This window comes from Ceratotherium simum, chromosome 11 (assembly GCF_057802395.1).
Source record: "Ceratotherium simum simum isolate JZ-2026a chromosome 11, ASM5780239v1, whole genome shotgun sequence".
Taxonomy (NCBI): Eukaryota; Metazoa; Chordata; class Mammalia; order Perissodactyla; family Rhinocerotidae; genus Ceratotherium; species Ceratotherium simum.
The window spans coordinates 75,280,415-75,306,542 of record NC_141910.1 but is presented as its reverse complement, the minus strand read 5'-3'; the positions used below and the strand labels follow the sequence as shown (position 1 = coordinate 75,306,542).

General features: G+C 41.4%; 1 protein-coding gene across 5 annotated transcripts in view; it reads left to right on the top strand.

Annotated features, from left to right (window-relative positions):
* SNTG2 (syntrophin gamma 2) overlaps nucleotides 1-26,128 on the top strand; it is a 327,759-nt gene that overhangs the window by 168,601 nt on the left and 133,030 nt on the right. For all 5 annotated transcript variants that reach the window (XM_087437204.1, XM_087437201.1, XM_087437202.1 and 2 more), the window contains exon 8: nucleotides 488-579. In XM_087437204.1, the coding sequence (XP_087293330.1) occupies nucleotides 488-579 (92 nt within the window). The remainder of the gene's footprint in view (nucleotides 1-487; nucleotides 580-26,128) is intronic.

Genomic DNA, 26,128 nt, shown 5'->3' with positions numbered 1-26,128 from the left:
CCTGGTTTATCTTTAGATTTTCCGCTGAAGCAATCTGTAGAGCAAAGGTAATCAGAAAATGCCAAACAAATAATAACAAAATTAAGATCAGGAAGTCAGGAGTAACTTTTAGGAAATTAGCCAACAGCATCCTAGCGGTAGAAAGCACAAATATACACAGTCCCCCGTGGACCAGCACTGACGGCCCCCCGGGTGACGTAGGGGGTGAGGCGCCTATGCAGGAGCTGCTGTCTCTCTGGGCCCTGCGCAGCCTCACGGCGAGCTGGGCACGCGTTCCCCCACCTTGCTTTCCACTTGAGGTGGCCGCATGACCGTGCAGGGGTGCGGGGCCAGCATGGAAACACAGCCTGTGCCCGGCCTCCCACTCCTCCACTGGGGACCGGGCGTTTGTCCTGTCGACTTCCCCAGGTGGCAGTGAAGGCGTTTGTAATCTCGGGGGACCCGCCCTGGAGCCCCATTTGGAATGAACGTCTCTGCTTGTTTCCAGGGTCCCCGGGACCATCCAGCGACCACAGCAGCGGGGCGTCCTCTCCCCTCTTCGACAGCGGTCTGCATTTGAACGGCAACTCCAGCAACACAGTAAGCATGGCTTTCCCTCCGTTTAACCTAACGGGCCGTCCGTTCACCAGACGCTCCCCGGGCAGAATTAAAAGGCCAGTCCACTGCCCAGCAGAGGTCACGGTGACAGTTTCAGGGGGAAGACTGAAAACATGGCTTTGGGATGCATTTGTTCCCAGGTGGGACGCCTTGTCATTGTATTTTCTAATGCAGTGTTTTAAGGATAGTTTGTCGTAATTCGTAATACCTCAGTGAGCAGGCAGGAGGGCTTAGTTTCGGGGTGGAATTCAGGGTCCTGCCTCTGACTTACCGTGGAACACTGACCACAGGACCTGTGCAGGTTGTTTTCAGGAGGCTTCCATCAGACTCACATGCAAGGGACACTGCAGGGGCTTCATTCCTGAATTAGTAGAAGTCACCTAGGAAGTCCGACGCTGTGTATTGCCAACGAGTATTTGTCGTGTTCCCAGCCTCCACCGTCCCCAGAAAACCAGAGCTGAGCGACAGAAGGGGGAGGTGTGGCTCTGGGCTCCGCTGCAGGGCCTCCTCCCTCAGAGACCTGGGCCCAGACCTGCCCCTGCCGGCCGGTGCGGAGCCTTCCTCCCTCCACTGACTCCCACCACTGAGCTGTTAGTGATACCAATTAGACTCCTGTGACAGTTTGAAACAATGTTTCCTTGGAAATCAGATCCAGTCCCACCGTCAGAAGGACCAGCTGCTTGACCTACAGGCAGAGCCTAGAGAGAAAGATTCACGTGCGCACAGTACATTTCTGAAACAGCACACCTTTTCATTTTTAATCTTCTAATACAGTTCTTGATACTTAAAAATTGCACTTAGCGTCTGTGTGAGTCATGAAGCAAACTCAGAAAACAAATGCCCAACAACTCACCACTCAGATCAGTAACTAGAATATTGTCACTAGCTTGTACCTCTATCGATGTGTCACTCCTGTGTACCGTTCCCGGCCTGCCCCGAAATAAACAGCATCCTGAATCTTGAGTTTGTCATCCCCTTGATAAAAAAATAGCTTTATCCATATGTATATATCCCGAAAAATAGACCGTTTCATCTTACGTTGAGCCTTATAGAATATTGTTCTGTCATAGGTCTCTGGGATTTACAGTTTTACCTACTGTTATGTTTTTAAGATGCACAAATGTGTGCGGGCCTAGTGTGTTTTTGTTTGTTTGTTGCCATATGGTATTTAATTGTGTGAATATACTACAATTTATTTATCGATTGTCAATCATCACTGGACATTTGGCTTTTGTTTCCTGGGTTTTTTCCCCAATTTGTTGTCATTAAAATCAGGGCTGCCATAAACATACTCACAAATATCTCTTGGCTGTAGACACAGAGCTAGAATTTCTGGGTACGAAGTGATGCCAGTGTTTGATTTTCAAAATAATGACAACTTCTCTCTACACATGGCTGCCGATCAACCTTCCCTCCAGCACCGGGAATTCCGGGCGACCCCCAGCCTCTCCAGGGCTGGGTGTTTTTGGACTTAGTATTTCCAAGCTCGATGGGTGTAAAATGTCTGCTGTCTCCCAGGGTTTGTTCTCATTTTTGTCATCACTGAGGGGGTCTATCTGCCTTTCCTGTTCCCATTTACCTTTGGTTTCTCCTCTTCTGTGAAATGCTCTTCCTCGCTTTTGCCCATTTACGTGAGTTGTTTGTCGTTTCCCAGCTGATCCTTTGGGGCTCTTCATATATGCCTGGAGTTCATATTTTGTTGGTTATGGGTCACAGATCTGTTCTCACAGAGTTTTCATTTTATTTACGCTATCTATTGATAAAAAGAAGTTAATTCACTGTAGCCAAAGGTGTCCATTTCTTCCTGTTAAGAGTTTGTGGTTTTAGGATCTTGTTCAATAAATCCTTTCTTACCCTAAGCTCATAAAGGTATCTGCTTATATTTTCTTCTGAATATTTTTAAGGTTGTTTTTCACTTCAGGTCTCTAAGGCAGGTGAGATGTGTTGTTGGAAAACATGTGAAAGGCTGGGGTCCAGACCCACTTTCATGGGAAACCAGCTGTCCCCACCGCTTTCCTCAGTGACCCTCAATGCCATGCGGTCGTACAGCTCCATACAGCCTGGCCGCCGCGTTTATTGTTGAGGCCTTGCTGGATCCCATGTGTCCACATAGTACCAGCACCGCACTACTTCATTACTAACTATTATCTTAAACTTTGTGATCTGTAGGCTAAGCCCTCTCCCCACCTCCTAATTCACTTTCTTTTTTCCATCTTCTCTCTTCTTTTGTTCTTTTTTGTGAATTTTAAAAGCCTCTGATCAGATCCCACAAAAAGTCTGTTGAGGTTTTGATTGTAATTGCATGAAATTTAGATCTACTGGACAAATCATCTTTCTTGCTTGTGAAAAGCATATACTGCTCCCTTTTTTAGGTCCTCTTTAATATTTTTCCATAAGGTTTTTTCTATTTTAATGAATTTCAACAGGAGACTGCACATTTTACTCATTTTTTCAAAAAACCAACTTCTGGCTCCATGGATCCATGCACCATGTTTTTTACTCATTTCTGTGGTCTCTTTCCTTTCACTTTCTTTGCATTTTTGCACCCTTTTTCTTATTTTCCACACTCTGGGCTGACAATCCATAGACTTCCATTCAAGGCTATGGTGATCGCTGATGTGTTCCCCTCGTTTCTGATCTGTGCCTTTTGATTTTCATTTGTCCCTTTACTATGCTACTTTTCCTTCTTGATTTTTAGTTATTTTCTTACTATTTATTGTGTCTTTTAAAACAATTCTCCTCTACAGGTTTGAAATTTATGGACTTCATTTCCATTTATTTAGAGGTTGCCTTTGAAATTTTACCATCTATACTTTGATTGTAAGATGTAAAGATACAATATCTTAACCTCCTGCTAGAATAATACAAGGACCTTATAACACTGGATTGTCCTGTCCTGACTATGTGCTGTTGGCTATGAAGCCACTCTTCACCCCACATAAGTCATGATTCTTAAGCTTGCTGTCTACGGAAATGTTTACAGCCTCATTTCTCATCATGACTTACTGCATTTAATGCTCCATATGCCATCGGTTTTCTTTTTTCCCAAGGACTCTCACTAGAACTTCAGGCTTGTTGGTGGCAAACTCTATTCAGCTTATATTAACACGGGTTATTTTCTCTGAAACTTTGAACATGGTTTCCACCCTTTGGTTTCTAGTGTTTGCTCTCAACATGGCTGCTGTTCCCGGGGAGGGCTCTTCTCGGGCTGCTTGTTGACCTCTGCTGGTGGTGTGTGCAGCTTCCTACGTGGGGACTGGATACAGATCCTTCTGTATTTCTGCTACTTTTGACGCCTCATGTTTTCTGTCTCGGAGTTAGTTATAGAAAATTCTCGACCTTTATCTTGGCGGGTGTGCCCTCGCCTATCTTCTCTCCAGTCTCTCCCCTGGGACGCGGATTGGATGTGTGTTAGAACTCCTCATTCTGTCAGTTACATCCTGATTTCTTTTTCACATTTTCTTTTCCTTGTCTTTGGGCTGTATTCTGGGAAATTTCTTAAGATTTTTATTTCATTATTGTTTTTCAACTTTGTGCAGTATCATGGTTAAACCATCCATTGAGTGTGTTTCGTTTTTTTGATTTTCGACAAGGATCAACCTAAATATGATTCCTCTCAAATGAGAGGATCCTACAGAGCATGGGACATATAGCCAGTAATCATTTCTGGAAAGATGGCCAGTCTATGTGAGATGGTGTGCATCACTGAAAAAGTAACCAGATGACGGTACTGTAGAGAAGCCACCTCAGTTCCCTCCCAACTTGGCGCTTTGACGGCCTCAGGTTATTAATACCTGTCCTCAGGGCTTCGTTGGATGACATGGTCCTGCCGAAGGTTCTTGTGGAGATACAGAGGTGGTGTGGGTAAAGTGACAGTGTAATACTTTTAATACGTTATCTTCAGTCATCATCCTTATCAAAAAAGAAAGAAAGAGAAATGTAGAACTTATAAATATTGCATAATTATTCAAATGATTAGTTCACCTTCAAAACAAAATGCCACCACATTGTTTAAATTCATTACAGAGAATCTGAATTTCAGAGAGTTAAAAAATAGTTTTAATATGTTATTTTTAAAAGATATCAAGACTCAATGTCCTCAAAAATGTTAAAGGTGGCCTGCCTGGTTTACCCACAGTTACATCAATAATCTAACAGCCCGTTTGCTCTACATTCTTAACCACTGGGCTTTCTCTTTTAAAGACTTTTTAAAGCCTCATAGTCATTCTTTGTGCTCAGCAGTGGATTATATGGTATGCAGCAAAATGATATGCTAGAACTAATAGTATCTGTGGATTGGAGAATAAAATAGGCTCTGCTCCACAATTCTTTTTATCAAGAGAAGTGAGTTGGAAACTTCCTCAGACTCCAAGGATTTACCTGTTTTCCGTGGCTGTATCTTCAGACTTGCTCACATCACTTTCATTGTCCCGGGAACCGACCTGACTGAGAGACAGAGCTTGCTGTGTTCAGAGCAGCTGTATAATCACAGGAGCCCAGAGGGCTGCTTTTCCGTCTTTCACGAGTGCCCACTGCTGACCTTCATGCATTTGGAGTGGGGTGAGCGTGGAGCATCCGTCTTCTCTCTGTCCATGGTGGCTGGAGTGATTCCCTGTCCTACCTTGTGTATTTGACAACTTTTCTATGTTTGCATTTGAAACTCAATTGTTAATGGCTCGCTTTCCAGATGCTGTGTTTTCTCACTTTCCTCCCCTCCCCCAATAAGATGATGTCTGTTCATGGATTTTACTCCCTGTTTCCACACGTTCTCTTATTATACTTGGGTATGGCTCACATAGTGTAAGACTCTAAGTCCATCATTTATACTACACTATTTTGTTTCAAAAATCCTTACTGAATATTTATAACAACAACCAAAACAATCTCCTTCACATTAATATCATCTATTTAGATTTGAGAATGTATATTGCAAAATTCATGGCTCCTTCTACCTCTCCTTCCACTCTCCTACAAATTCTGTTCTGGCTCCTTGTTTGTTGGTTAGTGTTTATGCTTTCCTTTACAGAGGGTTCAGAGGGATCCTCCTTGATTGCTTGCATGTCCAAAAATGTTTCCCTTGTTCCTGAGAGACACCTGGTGCATTCACTGGGCGTTCTTGGGTTCTTGGGTGCCAACCTGATCCTCAGAAAGACCTTAGATGCTTGCTGATGTCTTCTGCTTTACCTGTGGCAGATACACGACTAATGCTGGTTTGATTAATTTCCCTTTGTAAGAAGACCTCACCAAAAATGAATAAGGAGATACAATTAAAGAACAAAAAATTTCTGATAGTAAATACCTGATTTTCTTACTTAAAAATTTAAAAAGATTAACTCAAAAAGACTAGAGTCATTGCAAATAACTGAATGACTCAAGAATTGTATAGGAAAAATATATCAAAACACAAAACAAAATTTTATAGAAATTATAAGGGAACAGATAAGAAACTTATAAATAGTAGTTGCAAAAAATAAAAAGAAGATACAATAAGAAAATAATTAAACAAAAATTTTAACAAAATATTAAACAAACAAAGACATAAGTAAAACAGTGAATTGAATCTTGTGAATGAAAGTAAGGATGGACTCTCAGGCAGAGATAATGAATGACATTTAACTGTTTTAACTGAAGTATAAGATACATACAGGGAAATATATAGCTCTGAAGTAACAGCTCCAAAAGTTCATGGTACCATGGCCAAACTATAGCACATCACCAGAATCTCAAGCTACCATCCTCCCAAAAAAGTAATCTTTATTTTGACCTCAATCACCGTAGATTAATTTTGCCTGCTTTTGAGTTTCACATGGACAAAGTCATACTCTTTTGTCTGGCTTTGTTCCCAAAAGTCAATCTTAAAATCAACTAGAGAAAGCGCAGATCACTTATGAAGAATGACAGTTTTACTAACAGCAGATTTTTCAATAGTAACAGTGGAAGCTAGATAACAGCCCAATAATATTTTCAAAATTATGGAGACAAGAAAAAGAACTGTTGGTCTATCTTTGTGTTCCTCACAAAGCTATCTTTACAGAACAAGGTAAAATAAAGACTTGTTCATTTGAAGAGAATCTGATATCATCAACAGACTTTGACTAACAGAATTTCTTAAGACCACATTTAAGGAAGAAAAATAAAAATGGCCTCAGAAGGGCAGTTGGAAATCAAAGGAGGTAGATATGTATGTGAATCTAAACAGATGTTCTCTGTATGAAGTAATAACACCACTGATGTTAATGTCTGGTATCTTAGGTTAAGAAGGAGAACAGATAGAGAATACTGAAAACAATGCATATGACTCATGGTGAGAGGACTAGATGTAAAGCGTTCTACAGTCCTCCTGCTGTTAAAGCACTCCACAAAGTAACACAACACTAGTGGAAATAAAAGTCAAATGAAAAAAAGCAAATGGGTAACAAAAAACTCTTAATTAAATGTGCATTAAGAAAAATTAATAGAAAAATAAGACAATAAAAAAGCCAGAAGTAGGAAGGTAGATATGAATACAAACATAACAGTAATAAAATAAATGCAAATAGACTGAATTTACTAGATAAGAGCCACAGATTTATTTCAATTTTTAAGATTGAAATCATATCAAGCATCTTTTCCGACCATAGTGGTTTGAACCTAAAAATAAATTACATGAGGAAAACTGAAAAAAATCACAAATATGTGGAGATTAAACAACATTCTACTGAACAACCAGTGGGTCAAAGAAGTCGAAAGAGAAATCAAAAAATATTTTGAGACTAATGAAAATGGAAATACAACATACCAAAATTTATGGGATACAGTCAAAGCAGTTCTAAGAAGGCCGTTCATAATGATAAATGAACACATTAAGAAAATAAAGAAAATAAATAAACAACCTATATAATATACATATATATTATAACTCAAGGAACTAGAAAAAGAAGAACAAACTAATCCCATAGTCAGTAGAAGGAAGGAAATAACAAAGATCAAAGTGGAAATAAGCTAAATAGAGACTAAACAGACAGTAGAAAAAAAATCAATGAAACTAAGAGCTGGTTTTTTTTAAAAGAGAAACAAAATAGACAAAACTTTAGCTAGTCTTACCAAGAAAAAAAGAGGACTCAAATAACATTAGAAATGTAAGAAGAGACATCAAAACTAATACACAAATACAAAGGATCATAAGAGACTACTGTGAACAGTAATATGGCAAAAAATTAGACAATCGAGTAGAAAAGGATAAATTCCTAGAAACATACAACCTAACATGACTGAATTATGAAGAAATAGAAAATCTGAACACACCTATTACTAGTAACGAGATTGAATCAGTAATCAAAAATCTCCCAACAAAGAAAAGTCCAGGACCAGATCAGTGGTGAATTCTATCAAACATTTTTTTTTTTTTTTGTGAGGTAGATTGGCCCTGAGCTAACATCTGCCAATCCTCCTCTTTTTCCTGAGGAAGCCTGGCCCTGGGCTAACATCTAAGCCCATCTTCCTCACTTTATATGGTATGCCGCCACAGCATGGCTTGACCAGTGGTGCGTCGGTGCGCGCCCGGGATCCGAACCGGTGAACCCCGGGCCGCCACAGTGGAGCGCGCTCACTTAACTGCTTGCGACACCGGGCCAGCCTCTATCAAACATTTAAAGAAGAATTAATAACAGTAATTCTTAAACTCTGCCAAAAAATTGAAGAGAAGGGAAGAATTCATTTTACAAAGCCAGCATTACCCTGATACCAAAACCAGACAAGGGCACTACAAGAAAAAAAAATTACAGGAGAATATCGCTGATGAACATAGATGCAAAATCTTCAATGAAATATTAGCAAACAAAATTCAACAGTACATTAAAAGGATCATACTCCATGATCAAGTGGGATTTATTCCAGCAATGCAAGGATGGTTTATATCCACAAATCAATCAATGTTATATACCCCATCAACAAAATGAAGAATAAAAATGATATGATCCTCTCAGTAGATGCAGAAAAATCATTAGATAAATTTCAACATCTATTATGTTGAATGATAAAAACTGTCAACAAACTACATATAGAGAGAACATACCTCAACATAATAAAGGCTCTGTAGGACAAGCCCATAGATAACATCACACTCAATGTTGAAAAGCTGAAAACTTTTCCTCTAAGGTCAGGAACAAGACAGGGCTGCCCACTCTCACCACTCCTATTCACATAGTACTGGAAGTCCTACCCAGAGCAGTTAGGGAAGAAAAGGAAATTAAAGGCATCCAAACTGGAAAAGAAGAAGTAAACTGTCACTATTTGCAGATTATACGATATTACATGTAGAAAACCCTAAGGACTCCACCAAAAACTGTTAGAACTAATAAACAAATTCAGTATATTTGCAGGATACAAAATCAATGTACAAAAATCAGTTACATTTTTATACACTAATAACAAACTATCAGAAAGAGATATTAGGAAAATAATATCCTTTACAGTTGCATAAAAAAGAATAAAGTACCTAGGAATAAATTTAACCAAGGACATGAAAGATCTAAACACTGAAAACTAAAGGTGTTAATGAATGAAATTGAAGCAGACACAAATAAATGGAAAGATATTCCTTGCTCATGGATTAGAAGAATCAATATTGTCAAAATGTACACACTACCCAAAGCAATCCCTTTCAAATTCAGTGCCATCCCTATCAAACTTTCGATGGCATTTTTCACAGAATTAGAACAAACGATCCTAAAATTTGTTTGGAACCACAAAAGATCCCAAATTGCCAGAGCAATCTTGAGAAAGAATAACAAAGCTGGAGTCCTCACACTTCCTCATTTCATGCTGTATTACAAAACTATAGTAGTCAAAACAGTATGGTATGGGCATAAAAACAGACACATAGATCAATGGAACAGAATAGAGAGCCCAGAAATAAACCCATGCATGTAGGGTTAATTAATTTATGACAAAGGAGTGAAGAATATACAATGGAGGAAAGGATAGTCCCTTAAATAGTGTTGGAAAACTGGATAGTCACTTCAAAAGAATGAAACTAGACCCCTATCTTACACCACTCACAAAAATTAACTCAAAATGGATTAAAGATGTGAACGTAAGACCTGAAACTATAAAACTCCTAGGAGAAAACATAGGGGGTAAGCTCCTTGACATTGGTCTTACCAATAATTTTTTAAATTTGACTCCCACATCAAAGGTAACAAAAGCAAAAATAAACAAGTGGGACTGTATCAAACTAAAGAGCTTCTGCATGGCAAAGGAAACCATCAACACAATGAAAATGGAGAAAATATTTGCAAATCGTATGTCTGATAAGGGGTTAATATCCAAAATACACAAGGAACACATACAACTCAATAGCAAAAAACCAACAATTTGATTAAAAATTAAAAGCAGAGGAACTGAATAGATATTTTTTCAAAGAAGAGATGCAAATGAGCAACAGACACGTGAAAAGATGCTCAGCATCACTAATCATCAGGGAAATGCAAATCAAAACCACAATGAGATGTCACCCCACACCTGTTAGAATTGCTATCATCAAAAAGACAAGAGATAACACATTTTGTAGAGGATGTGGGGAAAGGGGAACCCTTGTGCACAGTTGGTAGGATAGTAAATTCATCAAGCCACTATGGAAAACAGCATGGAAATTCCTCAAAAAACTACTATATGATCCAGTAATTCCACTTCTGGGTGTGTATCTGAAGGAAATGAAAACACTATCTTGAAAAGATATCTGCACCCCCATGTTTGTTGAAGCATTGTTTACAACAGCCAAGACATGGAAACAACCTAAGTGTCCACTGATGGATGAATGGATCAATAAAGTGTGATATATCTATGTCTATATCTTTATCTATATCTACATATACAATGGAATATTATACAGCCATAAAAGGAAAGAAATCCTGCCATTTGCAACAACATGGATGGACCTTGAGGGTATTAGAAAAAAGAACTCAAAGAAACAGAGAACAGATTGGTGTTTGCCAGAGGTGGGGTTGGGGGCTGGGAGAAACAGGTGAAAGTGGTCAAAAAGTAGAAACTTGCAGTTATAAGATAAGTTCTGGGCATGTAATGTACAGCATGGTGACTATAATTTATAGTGTATGGTGATTATAGTTTATGGATTGTTTATTTGGAAGTCATTAAGAGAGTAGGTCTTAAAAATTCTCATCACAAGAAAAAAAATCGTAACTATGTGAGGTTATGGATGTTAACCTATTGTGATAATCATTTTATAATATATACACATATAAAATCATTATATTGTATACCTTAAACTTATACAATGTTATATGTCAATTATATCTCAATAAAATTGAAAAAAAATATAGCAGTAATAAAATAAATGTAAATAAGCTGAATTTACTTGTTTACAGCCATAGATCTATTAGATAAAACAATATCAAAAACAAGAAATTCAGCTTTTTCTATTTAAAACAAACATACCCCAAAAAAATTTTAACAAGCAAGATTGGAATAAAATATGTGCAAAATATTAACTATTTATATTGGAAAATAAACTTTAAGGCAAAGTGCATTATTCAGGATAAAAAGGATAAATTTCAATTTGCCAGAAAGATATAAAAGGTCTCGTCTTAAATAGCCTTAAAATACATATTTTACAAAAGTGTAGAATTCTGAGAACTTGCCCAATCCACACTCACAATGTGGTATTTCAGTACACCTCTCTCAAGTATTGAAAAACCAGATAGACAAAAATTCAGTAATAATAGAGTAGATTTGAACAGTAAAATTAACAAACTAGATCACATGGATGTGATAATTTCTCAATCTATTAACAAATTGTAGTAAATATCATTTATAATGGCAGATCTTTAGATAAATTCCCCTTAAAGTTAGATACCTGTTGATATTTATTTTGAACTAAATGTTAAACTAGAAGTTCTGACGAGCACACTATGACAAGAATAATAGGACTGTCATTATTCCTAGATGGTCTAGAAAATGCCACCAAATATACAGGTGGAATATGGAAGTAATAAGAGAGATTAACAATGTGGCCAGATATATGAATAACAAAAAGTAAACTGCTATTCTATTCATAAACAGAAAGCATAATGAAAAAGATACGTTAAAATATTAACAAAACATAAGGTACCTAAGAATATATTTCATAAAATATTTGTAAGGCCTTTATGGGGAAAATTATAAAATAGAAAGATATCCCATATTCATGGAGAAAAAAACTCAATATGATAAATATGATTATTCTCCCTAAATGTATGTATATATTCCAAGTAATTTCAATATATATCATACCAGATACATTTGAAGTTAACAAGAAAATTCACATTTTTGGATGATGAAGGTCCCCGACTTGAAAAAGTTGGGTTTTTCTCCTCCCAGATCAGATTTGCAGAACAAGATTTATTATAATGATATGACAGTTAAGATAGTGTGCTGTAATTTCAAGGATCCATGAAATGACGAGCTCAACACAGTAGAGGGACTATAAATGGGCCCAAACATGTGCAAAACTTGACGTCCCAGGGGTTGCCTTTGAGATCACTGGGAAAAAATGGGCCCTTCAAAGAGTAGCGCTGTAAAAATATGTTATCCAGATGGAAGCCTGAACTACAAATCAATTTCAGATGGATTAAATATTTACATATGAAGCCAAATCTGTAAAAACTCTAGAAAGTAAATCAGAATATTTTTATGATCTCAGCATAGGGGGAAATCTTCGTCTTTTAAAAATGTTAAATTTGACAACCTTAAAAGGGTTTCTGTTCATCAAACATTGTAATAATGTCAAAAGACATCCCAAGACTTGGTTTAATTATTACTATTCAAAATATAAGAACGTTTACAAATTGAAATAAAGACAAATAACACAATAGAAATATATACAGGGCCGGCCCCGTGGCTTAGCGGTTCAGGGCGCGCGCTCCGCTACTGGCGGCCCCGGGTTTGGTCCCGGGCGCGCACCGATGCACCGCTTCTCCGGCCATGCTGAGGCCGTGTCCCACGTACAGCAACTAGAAGGATGTGCAACTATGACATACAACTATCTACCGGGGCTTTGGGGGAAAAAAAAGGAGGAGGATTGGCAATAGATGTTAGCTCAGAGCTGGTCTTCCTCAGCAAAAAGAGGACGATTAGCACGGATGTTAGCTCAGGGCTGATCTCCCTCACCAAAAAAAAAAAAAAAAAGAAATATATACAAATATTTCATTAGATATTTCTGTAAAAGGAAACAAAACTAATAATCATATGAAGAGATTCTCAAATTCATTAATTATAAAGGAAGTGCACATGTCACAATGAAGTATCCATTCTCTATCGGAGAGTTATATATCCAAAAGCTGCCCACATGTGGATTAATGGGAATACTTACACGTGGATGATAGGGTTGTAAATTGGTGTAATCACTTTTTTGGAAAACAATTTGGTACCACCTTTAAAACTTTAGGAGGCAGAAATTGCACTTCTGGATACATACGCCAGAGCTCTACTTATTTGCTTAGGAGAAATACAAAAGAAGGTTTACAGAAGCAAAAACCTGAAAACAACCAAAAATGTTCATCAAGATTAAAATGGAAGAGAGGAATAAGGGATTGAGGAGTTACGCGGAGCCTGGGAGGAACCTTGGCAATGTCTTCACATGGTCTCAAGGTTTTTGTAAAGTTGTGATTTCCCCTTCGTCATCCTTCTTGTCATGTCAAACGGTGTTGGGGTGACTGTCGGCATGTTGTGTTCCAGCTGAGGAAGTCTTGTTGGGTTAGATTTAGCAGCAGCTTTTGGTGTACGTGGATTGCTCTTGTGTATGCCTTAATTTTGTATACTTCCCTTAAAGAGGGCCTCCCAAATTTTATCATCTCTGTGCCTCACAAAAACTGAATCCGCTCCAGAATTCAGGATCTTGGTTATGGGGGAGATAGGGGCTGGCTGTGGCTATGGAATAAGAAAGGAGGAGCCAGAGGGCTGCAGTGGCATCAATAATGCTCTAATTCGCGAGCCCCACCCACGGGAGCTTCATAACTTCACATATGATATACACACGTAAAAATAGATGTGTATGTATTACTTGTGCATATCAAATATACGATAAAAGTTTTAATGTAGCAGGTGGAAGGAGAAAAGGTGCTAGAAAGACATTTAAATGAATAGCTTAGAATCATCCTAAAACTTGAAAAGGGTTATTTGGCAGAAGACAGTAAATGTCTACCTTCTCTATTACTAAGGAATTTAGATAAAAATAAAATAGTTATATACAAGCAGTAACTGTTACAAACCACAGATGGGCTCGGAAGGCAGAACGAGTGGTCTCTCCGGGAGGTGCTTAAGTCAGAACTGGTAAAGCTGTGTACCCGAGCTCAAACAGATGAGTCAGAGCCAGGGTGGTGCCAGTGATTCTCATCTGGGGGCTCTGCAGAGGTCTCTGGAAATGTGGTTTCCACAGAGGGTTGTGTCACGGTTGTGTTCTCTCTGGAGGTGACTTTGACAAGGTCTAGAGGAGGGGTAGCACTATTTCTCAGAGCCGCCTGGCAGGAGGTGCTAACACCATTGTGGATGGTCACGTCTTGGACATAGCAATTCCACACTCAGGAATTTATGACAAGAGGTGTTCCATAGTACGTGCAGTAAGTAGTTAAGAAAAGGTGATTTCAGCCTAACTTCTCAAAGAATAGGAGATTAAGTATATGGTAATACAGTCATGTGATGAGATTTTCCAGTGTTTTAAAATGTTTTACCAAGATTTGTTAATGACTGGAAAAAACTTACATGATGTTAATTTTCAAAAGTGTATATATTGTAGAAACACAATCAGTTACAAAGGCATGGAAAAATTTATGCTATGTGCCAAATGCTATAATGATTATCCAGAAGGTGAGAATGTGGATGATTTTAATTTTCTTCTTTATATGTATAGATCTATTTAATACTAATAGTAATAAGAACCACAAATTTACATCGAAGTTATTATATAGCAAGAATCCTTCTAAATGTTATATATTTACCATGATTACCTTCTTTGTACAGAAGAGGGTAAAACCCTGAGGCACAAGAAGGTAATTCATGTACCAAGGAGGCACAGCTAGTGTGTGCTCATACAGACCAAGGAAACACAGCTAGTGCATGTTAGTGCATGCCAAGGAGACACAGCTAGTGCATGCTAGTACATGACAAGGAGACACGGGTACTGCATGCTAGTACATGCCAAGGAAACACAGCTAGCGCATGCTAGTACATGCCAAGGAGACACAGCTAGTGCATGCTAGTACAGGCCAAGGAAACTAGTAGCACATACTCGAGTCAGACTTTGAACCACACGATCTGGGCCTGGAACCCTGCCTCTCGTCATCAACAGCTTTGTAGCATTTGCTGTGTACTAAATGTGTTTACTTGTGCTGTGAGCAAATATATGTGCACTTGACATATATTAATTCATATAGTCCTCACATCATCCCTTTCAGACACATCCTTTATTCCTGCCGTTTTACGGATGAGTATACTGAGGCTTGGGAAATTAACTCACCGCGGTGTGAATGCCCCTAAGTGATGGGGCCAGGATGTGGACCCAGGCAGGCCAGCTGCAGAGGCTTAGGGAAAAAAGAGACTGGATGATTCTGTGCTATGAAAATACTTTTACAGTCATTCATTGACTCATTTGTTCAACAATCATGATTGAATATTTACTATCTGTCAGTATATTTTCTAGGCACTGGAGATTGTAGTAGAGAAATGACCCCAAGGATGCCTATGGCTGATCCCCAGAACCTGTGGCTACATACGTTACCTACTTGCAGAAGGGACTTTGCAGGTGTGGTGGAGATTTGAGATGTGGAGCTGCTGCTGGGTTATCCGAGTCGCCGGTGTAATCACAGGGTCCTCGAAAGAGAAGGGAGGGAGGCAGGAGAGCGATGGAGCAAATGTGAGGGTGGCATGGAGGTGGTAGGGACACCGTCGCTGGAGGGGCCACAGAGCTGGGAAAGGCACAAGCGGACTCTACCCTGGAGCCCCAGGAGGATCCAGCCCTGCCCACACCTTGACCTCAGACCCCGACCTCCGCAATGTTAATGTAATAAATTCGTGTTCATGGTTAATTTGTTACACAGCAATTAGGAAACCAATACAGAATTCAGAACTGAAAACCACATCGCTTATACAATCATGGGGTGGCTCAAACCTGACGGAACAGCTCGCATGTCTGATTTTGAAATGGATCTGCTTCCTTCCCCAGTATTATTATTTCACAAAATGTTGATTTCTTTTCTCTTGTAAATCAGAAATAATTTTTCTCTTATGTGATGTTCTTCATGCCACCTTTTTCACATGAACCAAGCCCATATCCGATCAGCTTCTTGCAAGCAATGCTGAGGTCACCCTGCTCTCGCTCATGCGTCAGCAGTGTTGACTCTGAGCTCACCTTAGGCTGCCGCTTCGTCTTTGAGGCCCCCAAGTCCTACCCAGTAATATTGTGTTTTCTAAAAACAATACTTGCTCTTTCCTCTCTTCCTCCTCGTGTATTCCACATTTGACTGCTCTGTTTCACACAGACTTCGGAAACTGGCAACTTCACTCGGCTTCTAAATAGGCCTGATTTATAACCACCCAATGGCGAGTTCCGGAAGAATCAGGCCCTATTTTTCCTCCTTCATTCATGTTTCCAAAGATAGTTCTAATCTTATCATCATAATAGTGATTTCAGTTTGAAGAATATGACAATAATATGTTGTCAGATAAGTTCAGTTGCTTTTAGTAATGGTACTGCTGTATTAAAAAATTTATTCAACTTAAATAATTTAGATAGTTGGCTGTCTTCACAAAATTAGGAAGTCGATATTTATGCTTTAAAGTAAACTAAGCATTTCCACTCAAAATATGTCAAATTCAAATAGAAAAGTTATTTACCTATTTCTTATGAGATGCTCAGACCATGTAGCACTTGCTGCTTCACCCCTGAGACACATATCTTAAGTTAGCTGCAGAAAAATAGAATGAACCTTTTTCCTCAATAATAATTAATATTTGATGGCTAATTGAGCCTTTAAGAGCTGCTCTTTGGAGAGAAAACAGAAAATTGTTTCAGTGAGAAACACACTGGATTAAACACCGACAGACGTGACACTTTTGTGGAAATATGTAGACGTAGTCGGTACAAAGCTGCGTGTATTTTCTTAAGTTACTTTCCTAAAATTCGCTTGTGGTTGGTCCCTGAGTAACCCTGGTGGCCTTGTCCGCTAAGTCCCCTCAGAAAGCAACCACGGAACCCTCCTTGCCGTGTGTGCTGAGCTCTCCCCAGGTGTCCAGATCCACCTGACGGCCCTGCCAGGGTTAACAAAAGTAGGTGACCCTCGGACCATCCGTGGACGGCAGCCCCTCCAGCTGTTCTGCATGTTCAAATACAGACGAACTTAATGCCAGCCGTCTGGCACTTGGAAAGAAAATAGAACTGGAAATGCAGTAAGAGCTGAAGCCCTGTTATGAAATATCTTAATTCTGGGTGTATTTAAAAGAATTAGGAAAGAGAGGAGGACTCGCAGAGCTCCCCAGTGCCTGGGGCGCTTCTTTTCCTTCTCTGAGGGATAATGCAGCTGTCAGGTCACCAGTGAGAAGGAAAGGCAGAAGCAGAGTTCATGACTGACGCCCAAGCAGACGCATCATGGCCGTGCAGCTGGTTTATCGGGGTCGCAGGGCCGGCCAGCTGTCACTGCTTCAAGGCCTTCTGTGTGACAGAAGTGCGATTGCTGGCACTTTCTCTCTAAGGAGCTTTGTGGTTTCCTTGGAGATCTCCCCGGGGAAGCTCCTCCTGCCAACCGAGCTCCCTAGATGTGAGCGGGCTGCTCCTTGTTGGGGACCCCTGCGAAGCACCCTCACTCTGTGGCCGGCTGGGTGCTGCACACAGCCTTTTTCTTACACTTCTTGTCTGAGCCTATGACCCCGCCAGCGTGTCCTGAACGCCTGAGGACACGAAGCTCCCGGCATTTCCCCAGTGCCCCCACGGGACCCCACCGAATGCAGGGGCACCACCCGCTCCTGTCTCCTTGGGAGCAGGAAGAAAGCGCCAGTGCTCTCCCCAGAACCCTCACTCTCCATACTCTCTCTGAGGGTCCTTAATTTATGTCTCACGCTCTCCTTGTGGACGATGAGCGAGGAACCCCAGCAGTGGGTCTGCGGTCTGGCGCCCAGCGCCTGTGCTCTGGTGTCTGTTAGTTCTGCTCTTGGGGCCTCCCCAGGACTAAGACACAAACTAAGCTAGATTCATTTTCGGGAAGCCCACACTTTCAGCATCCTTGTGGGAGGATCTGTTTGTGAGCTCTTACTCCCTGAAGATTGTCAGTAAGATTCCAGCATTTTCGTTACTTCCTGTCTGAATGTGTTAAAGCCATTGTTTTCCCAGTAAAGCGATTGACTTGAAAAGAAAAATCAATCCGTAATCCCTGAGACCATTGATGGGTGCTCCTCCAGACCCCGGCGTTCGTCTGACCTGTATCCCTTGGTCTGTATGGGCCGTGCCTGCTCGCCCCATGGTAAGACCGGTGGAGTCGGCACCTCCGGGTGTGTGCCCAGGTGGTGAGCCTGTCGGAGTGTGGATCATAGGGGAAGTTGGCCTAGGCACAGCGGGAGGGAGATCTCCTTCTCTCTCTCATTGACGAAAAAGCCTTCTTGAAAAGTGAAGAGAGAAGAGATGGGAGGAGAGTGAGCGGAGCAGGGTAGTGCACCCAAGGGCAGGTGTGCTGCCTTCCATTTGCCCTCCCACTTGAACCCTGCAGCCCCCTGTGACTTGGGTGCGATTATCTCCATTCCACAGAGAGGAAGCAGGCGGGACTCTGGGGCCTGGGGACCTACCTCGGGCAGGAAGGCCGATCAGAGGGGACCTGGGTCCAGCTCTTGTTTCTCTGACGTCATCAGGCCTGTGCCTTCCCTTTGCACACTGCCTCATGGAGATGGATGTTTTGCTGTTTGGGAAACATGTAGGGAACCTTCTAAGGGTAATCTATTAGGTCTTGATTCATTAGACATTGCTTATCTTTCCTGAAAAATACTTAATAAGAAAGCCACTTCCCGTACTGGGTGTCAGTTGTGAAAATTGTGCCGTTCTGAGGTTAAGCATCAGCAGAAACTTGACCATACAGGTGTGTGCTTTGCAGGAATTTCAGAGTAAATGACTGAGTAAATAGATCATTTTTACCATGCTGCATAAGAATAGAGGTCTCGTCTTCTTTTCATGCTTCTCAGATATTAATAAAAATTGCAAAGGAACACGAATATGGATGTATTGCCCCAAATTGGTATTTGTGATGATGTAGAAATGAGCTCAACCTAAACGTACATTCAACAGGCATGGAAAATGAGTTCACACGAGAAAATTGAAGTATCAACAGATGCTAGAGTGAATGTTAAACTTGTTACAGAAAAGCTACAGAAAAGTAACTTTTCACGTTTTGTTGTATTGAACACTAATTCAGGACCTTCTGTGTTCTAGGTTCAGTGCTATATTATTACATATAACCCTTTCCACAGTCCACAAAGGAGACATCATTAACTTTATTTGTAGCTGAGGAAATTGGGGTTCAGAGGGGTTTCATCCTAAGTTCCCAAATAAAAGTAGCAAAAATAAGTAGCAAGATTTGAGCCCAAGTCTGTATTTGAGTTAAACAGCCTTCTCATTAAGGAGATATAAATATACATCCTTAACATATGTATATAAAATATTGACAAGTTTATATATAGTTATATATACACTTATAATAGCATAATATTTATCTTTTATTTATAATATATTGTGTGTATTAAATATGCATTTATACAATAATATGAACATTTAACTGAAAGGCCGAGGTGACCCAGAGAGCAGAGCGGTGATGAGTGAGTCAGGAGGATGGAGCCAGCAGCAGGTGTCCAGTACCCAGCAGAGGGGGTGACCCTCAGAGACAAAGTCCAGGCCCTAGAAGTATGTGAGACCCAAGCCTCCCAAGCCACTGCATGGTCTGGATTTCTCCACCATGTGACATGCTGGCTCTACAGGCAGTTGTATTCAGACACTCAATCTGAGACAGCTAACTTAAGGATGCACAGAGTTTTCTTCTGGCTCAACATATTCCGTATATTGTCTCATCCAGAGTTTTACTGAGTGTGTTAATATGACAGGTTCGTTGGTAAGTTTGCTGATTTAAATTCAGAGAACTCAGAGCATCTAGTACTAGTCAATTCTAACTAAACGAATCCTTCCTCCCAAGCTGGGCCTCAGCGTGTGTGCTGGTTGGCACAGGCGGACCTGACCCCATGGGGTTTGGAAAAACCTCAGGATCTGCGGTCTTAATACCGTGGCCCCCGTTCAGTCGCTGAGCCTCAGGTTCCACACCTGGCAATCATGTATGTGCTTGCCGAGTGGCCCTAAATGGATGTTTTTAGGGTCAAATGAGGTGACTGCATACATAGACGCCACACTGTGGTCTGTGTTATCGACTCCTTTGTATCCGGGACCTCGAGTGAGCAGGAACCGGAGATGAAGGCGTGCTCTGCTGTTTTGAATCTGGAGGACTAGGCACCTCACAGTGGAGATGCATGTGTGCCCGCACTCACGCTGTCAGCACAGGTGACCGACCACTGGCTGCACACCACACTATGCTGGAAACGTGTGCAAACGGGGCCCTGCACAGACGGGACCCGCCTTGTAGGGGCTCCCCGGGGAGCTTACCTCAGCAGCAAGCACCTGGGAACAGAAGTGGTTCTGGTGTCCCCACGTGTGAGGAGGGACCTGCAGAGTGGTCAGATGAAGAAGGAAGGGGCTGAGGAGATGCCCAGGAGCGCTTGTTTCCAGGTGAGGTAAGGAAGGAGGGAGGGTCTCAGAGTTATCAGGTGCCTCCCGCACCCACGAATCCACCCTCGGCGAGACTGGTCCCCAGAGCAGCTGGAGGCAGAGCGAACGGGCTGCCAACAAAGGTGAGCGTGCTCTTAGGAGGAGACGAGGTGGGGCCGGTGCTGCTGTGAGAGGTGGAGACGAGAGAACTCAAGGGGCGAGCCTTTCCTACACCACCGCCTGCTTCGTAAGGCTCTCATCAACACTGTACCGATTAGGATTCTCTCCGACACCTGACATTTCAGTGAAACCTTTTTTGTCTATATTTTTACTAAAATTACATTTTAACAATAATATATTATTCTAAGCATACATTTTTTGTATGAGCAACAACTAAAAATTATAATCCTTTTGTATTGAAAATGTGGAACTGATAAATTACTTACTATCCTTACATTAAACATAATTTATATTCAATATTTCTGCTTTTTGTATCTCATACAATAGGTTTGTTTTGATATCAAAAGCACAAAATGACTCAGCAAGGTATGTCATGTGTAAAGATAGGATCCATGATTTCTTTTAAAATATTTTTGGCATGTCATTAAGCGTGAATGACAAGGAAGATGGTCATGTGTCTTACAGGTGCTGCGTTCTTTATGTAATTTTGGTTCTGTGACAGTGTTTTAAGCAGTGTGATAACTATATCTGTGAGAGTCTGGTTTCCGTTCCAGTGACGATCTCAGAGGACTCTGTAGAAGAAAGCCCTCCATGCACAAAACACCATTTGCTTCATTTCAAAGATCTTCAGATGCGTTTGTTCAACAGCAAATGTTGACTGATAAGTAAGACCATTAAAGGAAATTAAGTGACATACAGATTTAAAATTATAAAGTATGTAGATTTTAGAATTTTTTAAAAAAAATCCTATAAAAATATTGACCAATAGTTTATTTAATTTAGGAAGTTATAAGAGTTCTGGACTAAAAGTCAATCATACATGGGTCCTCGTTCCATTCCCTTAGTCTGTTTTAATCCTAGGTTCTTTTCATGTATAAAGTGGCTAAAAACACTTTGGCCGCTGTCTTAAAATGTTGTTATATTAAATGAACATTTATTTTGTTTATTTGGTGTTTCAACGGAGGAGTCTGAACTCATACCTGAGACCAGAGCTAAAAGCAGAGCTCACTCCTTACCTCAGAGAGCGACCACGTGCTAATCAGGCACAGTCTCCTTGAGCACAGTGGGGAGTTGATCTCTCAGAGGGTCTTTGGAGCGGTGCGGCTCAGTGACTGGGGAACCTTTGGAGGTGGGGCAGTGATGTCTCGTTAGGCAGCGGTCCCAAGGCAAGGCTGCTGGGGCCATGTGCTCCTCGGTGGGAGCTCCTGGGAAGCTCTGCTCCTCTAGACGTGTGTTCACTGAGGGGAGCTGTAGGTGGGGGACGCAGGGGGTCCCTCTCCACCGTGGGGGTGTTGTCGTGGTGTTACCCTGGGTATGGGGCTCACCGATACACGTCCGTAAAGTCCGTTCTGGCTCTTGCTTTCACCCTGGCTGTAGAACAGTCAGTTTTTTCTGAGAAGTGTGAGGCCTGTTAGAAATTCCAATATGTGTGTGTCACGTGGCATAGTCAACCTCCTTTGTCCCGGGGGACACGTTCCAAGACCCCCAGTGGATGCTTGAAACCGTAGATAGTACCGGACCCTATATATACACAATATTTTTCCCTACACATACATACCTATGATAAAGTTTAATTTATACATTAGGCACAGTAAGAGATTAACAATAATAACTGATAATAAAATAGAACAATTCTAACAATATACTGTAGTAAAAGGTGCCATAGATCTTAGCAAACTCAGCATATGATTCTTTTTTCTATCCTTATTAAGTTGAGAACTTGCACCTTTTCACTGAAAGGAAGCACTTTACGACTTCTCTTTGGCATATCCGAATCGCCAGCATCACTACTCACGTGCATTGGGGCCATTATTGAGTAAAATAAGAGTTCCTTGAACACAAGCACTGCGATACCCAGACAGTCAATCTGATAACTGAGACGGATACTAAGTGACTAATGGGCAGGTAGTCTATACAGTGTGGGTCCGCTGGACAAAGAAATGGGTCATATCCCAGGTGGGGCAGAGCTAGAAGGCTCAAGACTTCATCACACTACTCAGAACATCGGCAATTTAAAACTTATGAATTGTTTATTTCTGGAATTTTCCATTTAATATTTTCTGCCCACAGTTCACCGCACATAACTGAAACCACAGAAGGTGAAACCAAGGACAAGGGGGGACTGCTGTCTAGTGCTTGTGTGCTCTGGAGCTGTGCCCCGAGAGCCTGGCGTGAGCCCCATCTCACCAGGTGACCCCTCTGCTCTCGCTCTCGGAACCTGCAGAGTCGGACAGCCAGCATTCTTCCTCAGGGGGTTCCCATGAGGATGGAGTACAGCCCCTCGAGGGTGGCACTCAACGCTGAACTGTCACACATGTGCCTGTGGGGACGGTGACAGAGGGGCAGAAGCAGGAGTTTAGAAAGTGGGGAGGGTGAGCCATGAGGAGCCTGGGCTGCCACACACAACGGAGACAAAACTATAGGAGAATAACTTCTGAAGTGAAAATTACCACATCAAAGTCGCTAAAGAAAGCCGAAGGAAAAATTACGATATAGACACAGCATAATCACCAACTATCTCCCCGAAATGAGCATGAAGCCCGCCATATGTCAAGGTGATTACAGTTTTTTAAAACAAGAAAGAGGAAAGCATTGAATATGAATAGTGCTTAAAAGGGGCTGTAATATTGCAGTCAAAATAATCCATCATCAGAGACATTATGTACTTGTCTTAAATTAGACACTGACAGTAAAGTTAATTATATAATTATAAAAAATCCTTCCCTTAAAGAAAAACTTTTCTCTGAAGAATAGTGCTGGAAAACTAAGTTAACTTTTCAGCTCAGCCTGTCTTTCATTCCGAATCTTTGAATCCTGAAAAAGTGGTTTTTCGTGTTTCTTATTTTTAAGAAATAAGAAATGGGTTTAAAATTCCATCTTGTACTTAGCGGCCAAGATCCAAAATGTAGTGTGACTGTTCGCTTCATATCCAATTTTAGGTCTTTCTGTAAGAAATATCTGTTTTTTCGGACTATGTTAGATTGCTTTTTTTTCCAAAAATTTTAGAAGTATAGGTGAGTGCATCTCGTTTTCCACAAAAAAAGAAATATTATAAAAGTCTTATATAAATAATTTTGTTCTAATCAATTTCACTTTTAAAAGCACTATGGAAATGCACTTATGATGGTGCTTATGATGGTCTTTGTCAATATTATCACCTTGTGTTGGCCTGGATCATTTCTCCCAGATACTAAAGGGTAGTATGGGGAGAGCGGGTACCCTGCTACAATAAGCCTGGTCTGAACACATAAAGCTGGCTTCTTTAGTGCTGGAAGCCTCGGCCTGCAGAAACATCAGCAGCGTTACTCCAAGGGGAAGACGGACAGAAGGGACTATTTCAAGCAGCCGAGCTCGGATTCCCATCTGCACACAGTGAGAGGTGCGAGCGCGCTGCATGCACGGAGACCACGCCATCCAAGTCCAGGGTTTACTCTGCGAGAACGCACTTCAGTTCTCGGAGTTCCCCGTTTTCTCGTTTCTCAAATGAACACATGGGACGAAATTATTTTGGAGCAGTTCCCAGTTCCATCATAAGGCTGCTGTAGCCTTCCAGCTCCTCTGAGTTTTCTCAGGAGGCACCTGGACCGTTGGGAAAACCCGGAGGAGACCCTGCTAGAAGCGCAGCAGGCACCCTGTCACCGTCTGTGGAAAGGATCAGGTGACACCCTGGGGCGTCATTGCTTCTCCTCAGGAAGGACCTGCCTGCTGCTCATTTTTCTGAGATGGAATGACAGCACACCGTGGATGCAGATGTCCGGTTCTTTAGAAGTCAGGTCTCAGTAACGAAAGTACATCGATTAAAACGCTCGTCACTAATTGCCCCTGCGGAGCTGCGGTGGATTTGCCTCAGAATTACAGATTATCATCTCCTGGGTGAAAGTAAAAAGGAAAGTGGTGCTTATTTATTACATTGTAGACAGAGGTTTCCAGATTCTTTCCAGATATTAGGAAGAATATCCCCAGCAAGTGTGTTAGACTCGCATTTGACAGCAGAGGGTGGTAAAAATTTATTTTTACAAAGCCTGTAAAGAATCCACTGTCCACAGCATGTTTCCAGTTAAGCATGGTGTACAGTGTAAACTCCTGACCAGACTTTCTGTAAAGTCCACGAAAATAACTGGACGTGAAAGCAAAAGAGAAAAACAACGACCCCACACCGTCATGGAAGCTGGAACATGCAGTTGGCTGCTCTGTGTTCAGGGAGCTCGGGCCGACCACAGCCTGGGGATCTGAGCTCTGCAGGGCCCTGGACCCCCCTCCTGCTGGTCTGCATGGTTCATGTGGCCGGCCGGGTGTGCGCAGGCTGGAAGACCCAGCACTGTCTCTCACCTGGTCAACGACCGTTTTGTGAAGCAGCAGAAGGTGGTGTTTCCGCCTTTCACTTTACATCACCTGTTATCCTCCCTTTCTTGGAAGCTGAACGCCCAGAAACTCCACAGTGGGAGAAACCTGGGCTCTTCCCGGGACCCAGGGAGTTGACCTCGCAGCGCCCAGTAAATGGAGCAGAGCCATGGGGACGCCATCCAGGGCCGTCCCTCGCTGTGTCCCGCCCGCTGTGGGCTTCCAGGTGTTGCACACAGACCCCGGCAACACTCTCAGGCGGTTTCACCCTGTGACACATGAGGCCATGAAAGTCACATAAATTTCACAAGTTTAAAGCAAAGGGACAGCTGGGACTTTTCACAGAAATCCTTCTTTCTTAAGACTTACTAGCCGCTAGAAATTTCAGATTCCCTCTAAGTTCTGAAGGCCCTGTAGAGATGGCCTTGGTCCACACATCTTGGCCAGTGTTTTACAGTTTGGGCCACTTTCAGCTGAGGCCTCCGCACAGTGTTTGGTGTTTCTGTTTGCAGTTACGTGCCATTATGGTTGTGTGGTACTGTAGTCTCAAATTACGTAAAACTGGCCCATATCTCCAGAGGGATTTATAAAGGTAGAAATAACAAAGGTGTCACCCATAGGGGAGATTGACTGCTGGGCAGGCACGCTTCCTTTTGATTGAACTTAAAGCGGTGAATACGAGGCTGCTTGCTAGTGTTTGAGTCTTTTCCTAGGTTTAGTAATTAACTTTATTGATCAAAATAAAAACAAATTAAAGTTATGTTATTGAGCTCCTCTAAAAACAATATTGAGATATTACAGCTTACCACGAAGAAGCGTGTTCTAAAGATCCATGTCAAGTAATGGTTTGGGTTTGGAATTGTCCTCTGTGGTTGGCGTAATTGAAACTTTGCATATCACCTTCAAGGTAATCATTCCCCAGTGAGGAGCTGCTTCATAATTTTGGCTCCACATTAGGTCAGAATATCCAACACCCAGAGCTTCAGTAATGCCACCCAATACCAGCTGCCCATTCTCATGACTTATTAGGTAACTTCACAGAAATAAACATTATGGAAAGAAACTGACTGGCTGTGGAGCCTAACCTATGAGCTCAAGGTGGGTATTATCAAGCTGGAGGTGGATAGTGCATGAACAGACACAGCTTATATAATATTGCTCTCTGATATGAAACTATTATTGATAATCATTTTTAAGCATTGTATTTCATTCTAAGGATTTAAAAACTATAATTAATATTTTTGTTTAAAAGAT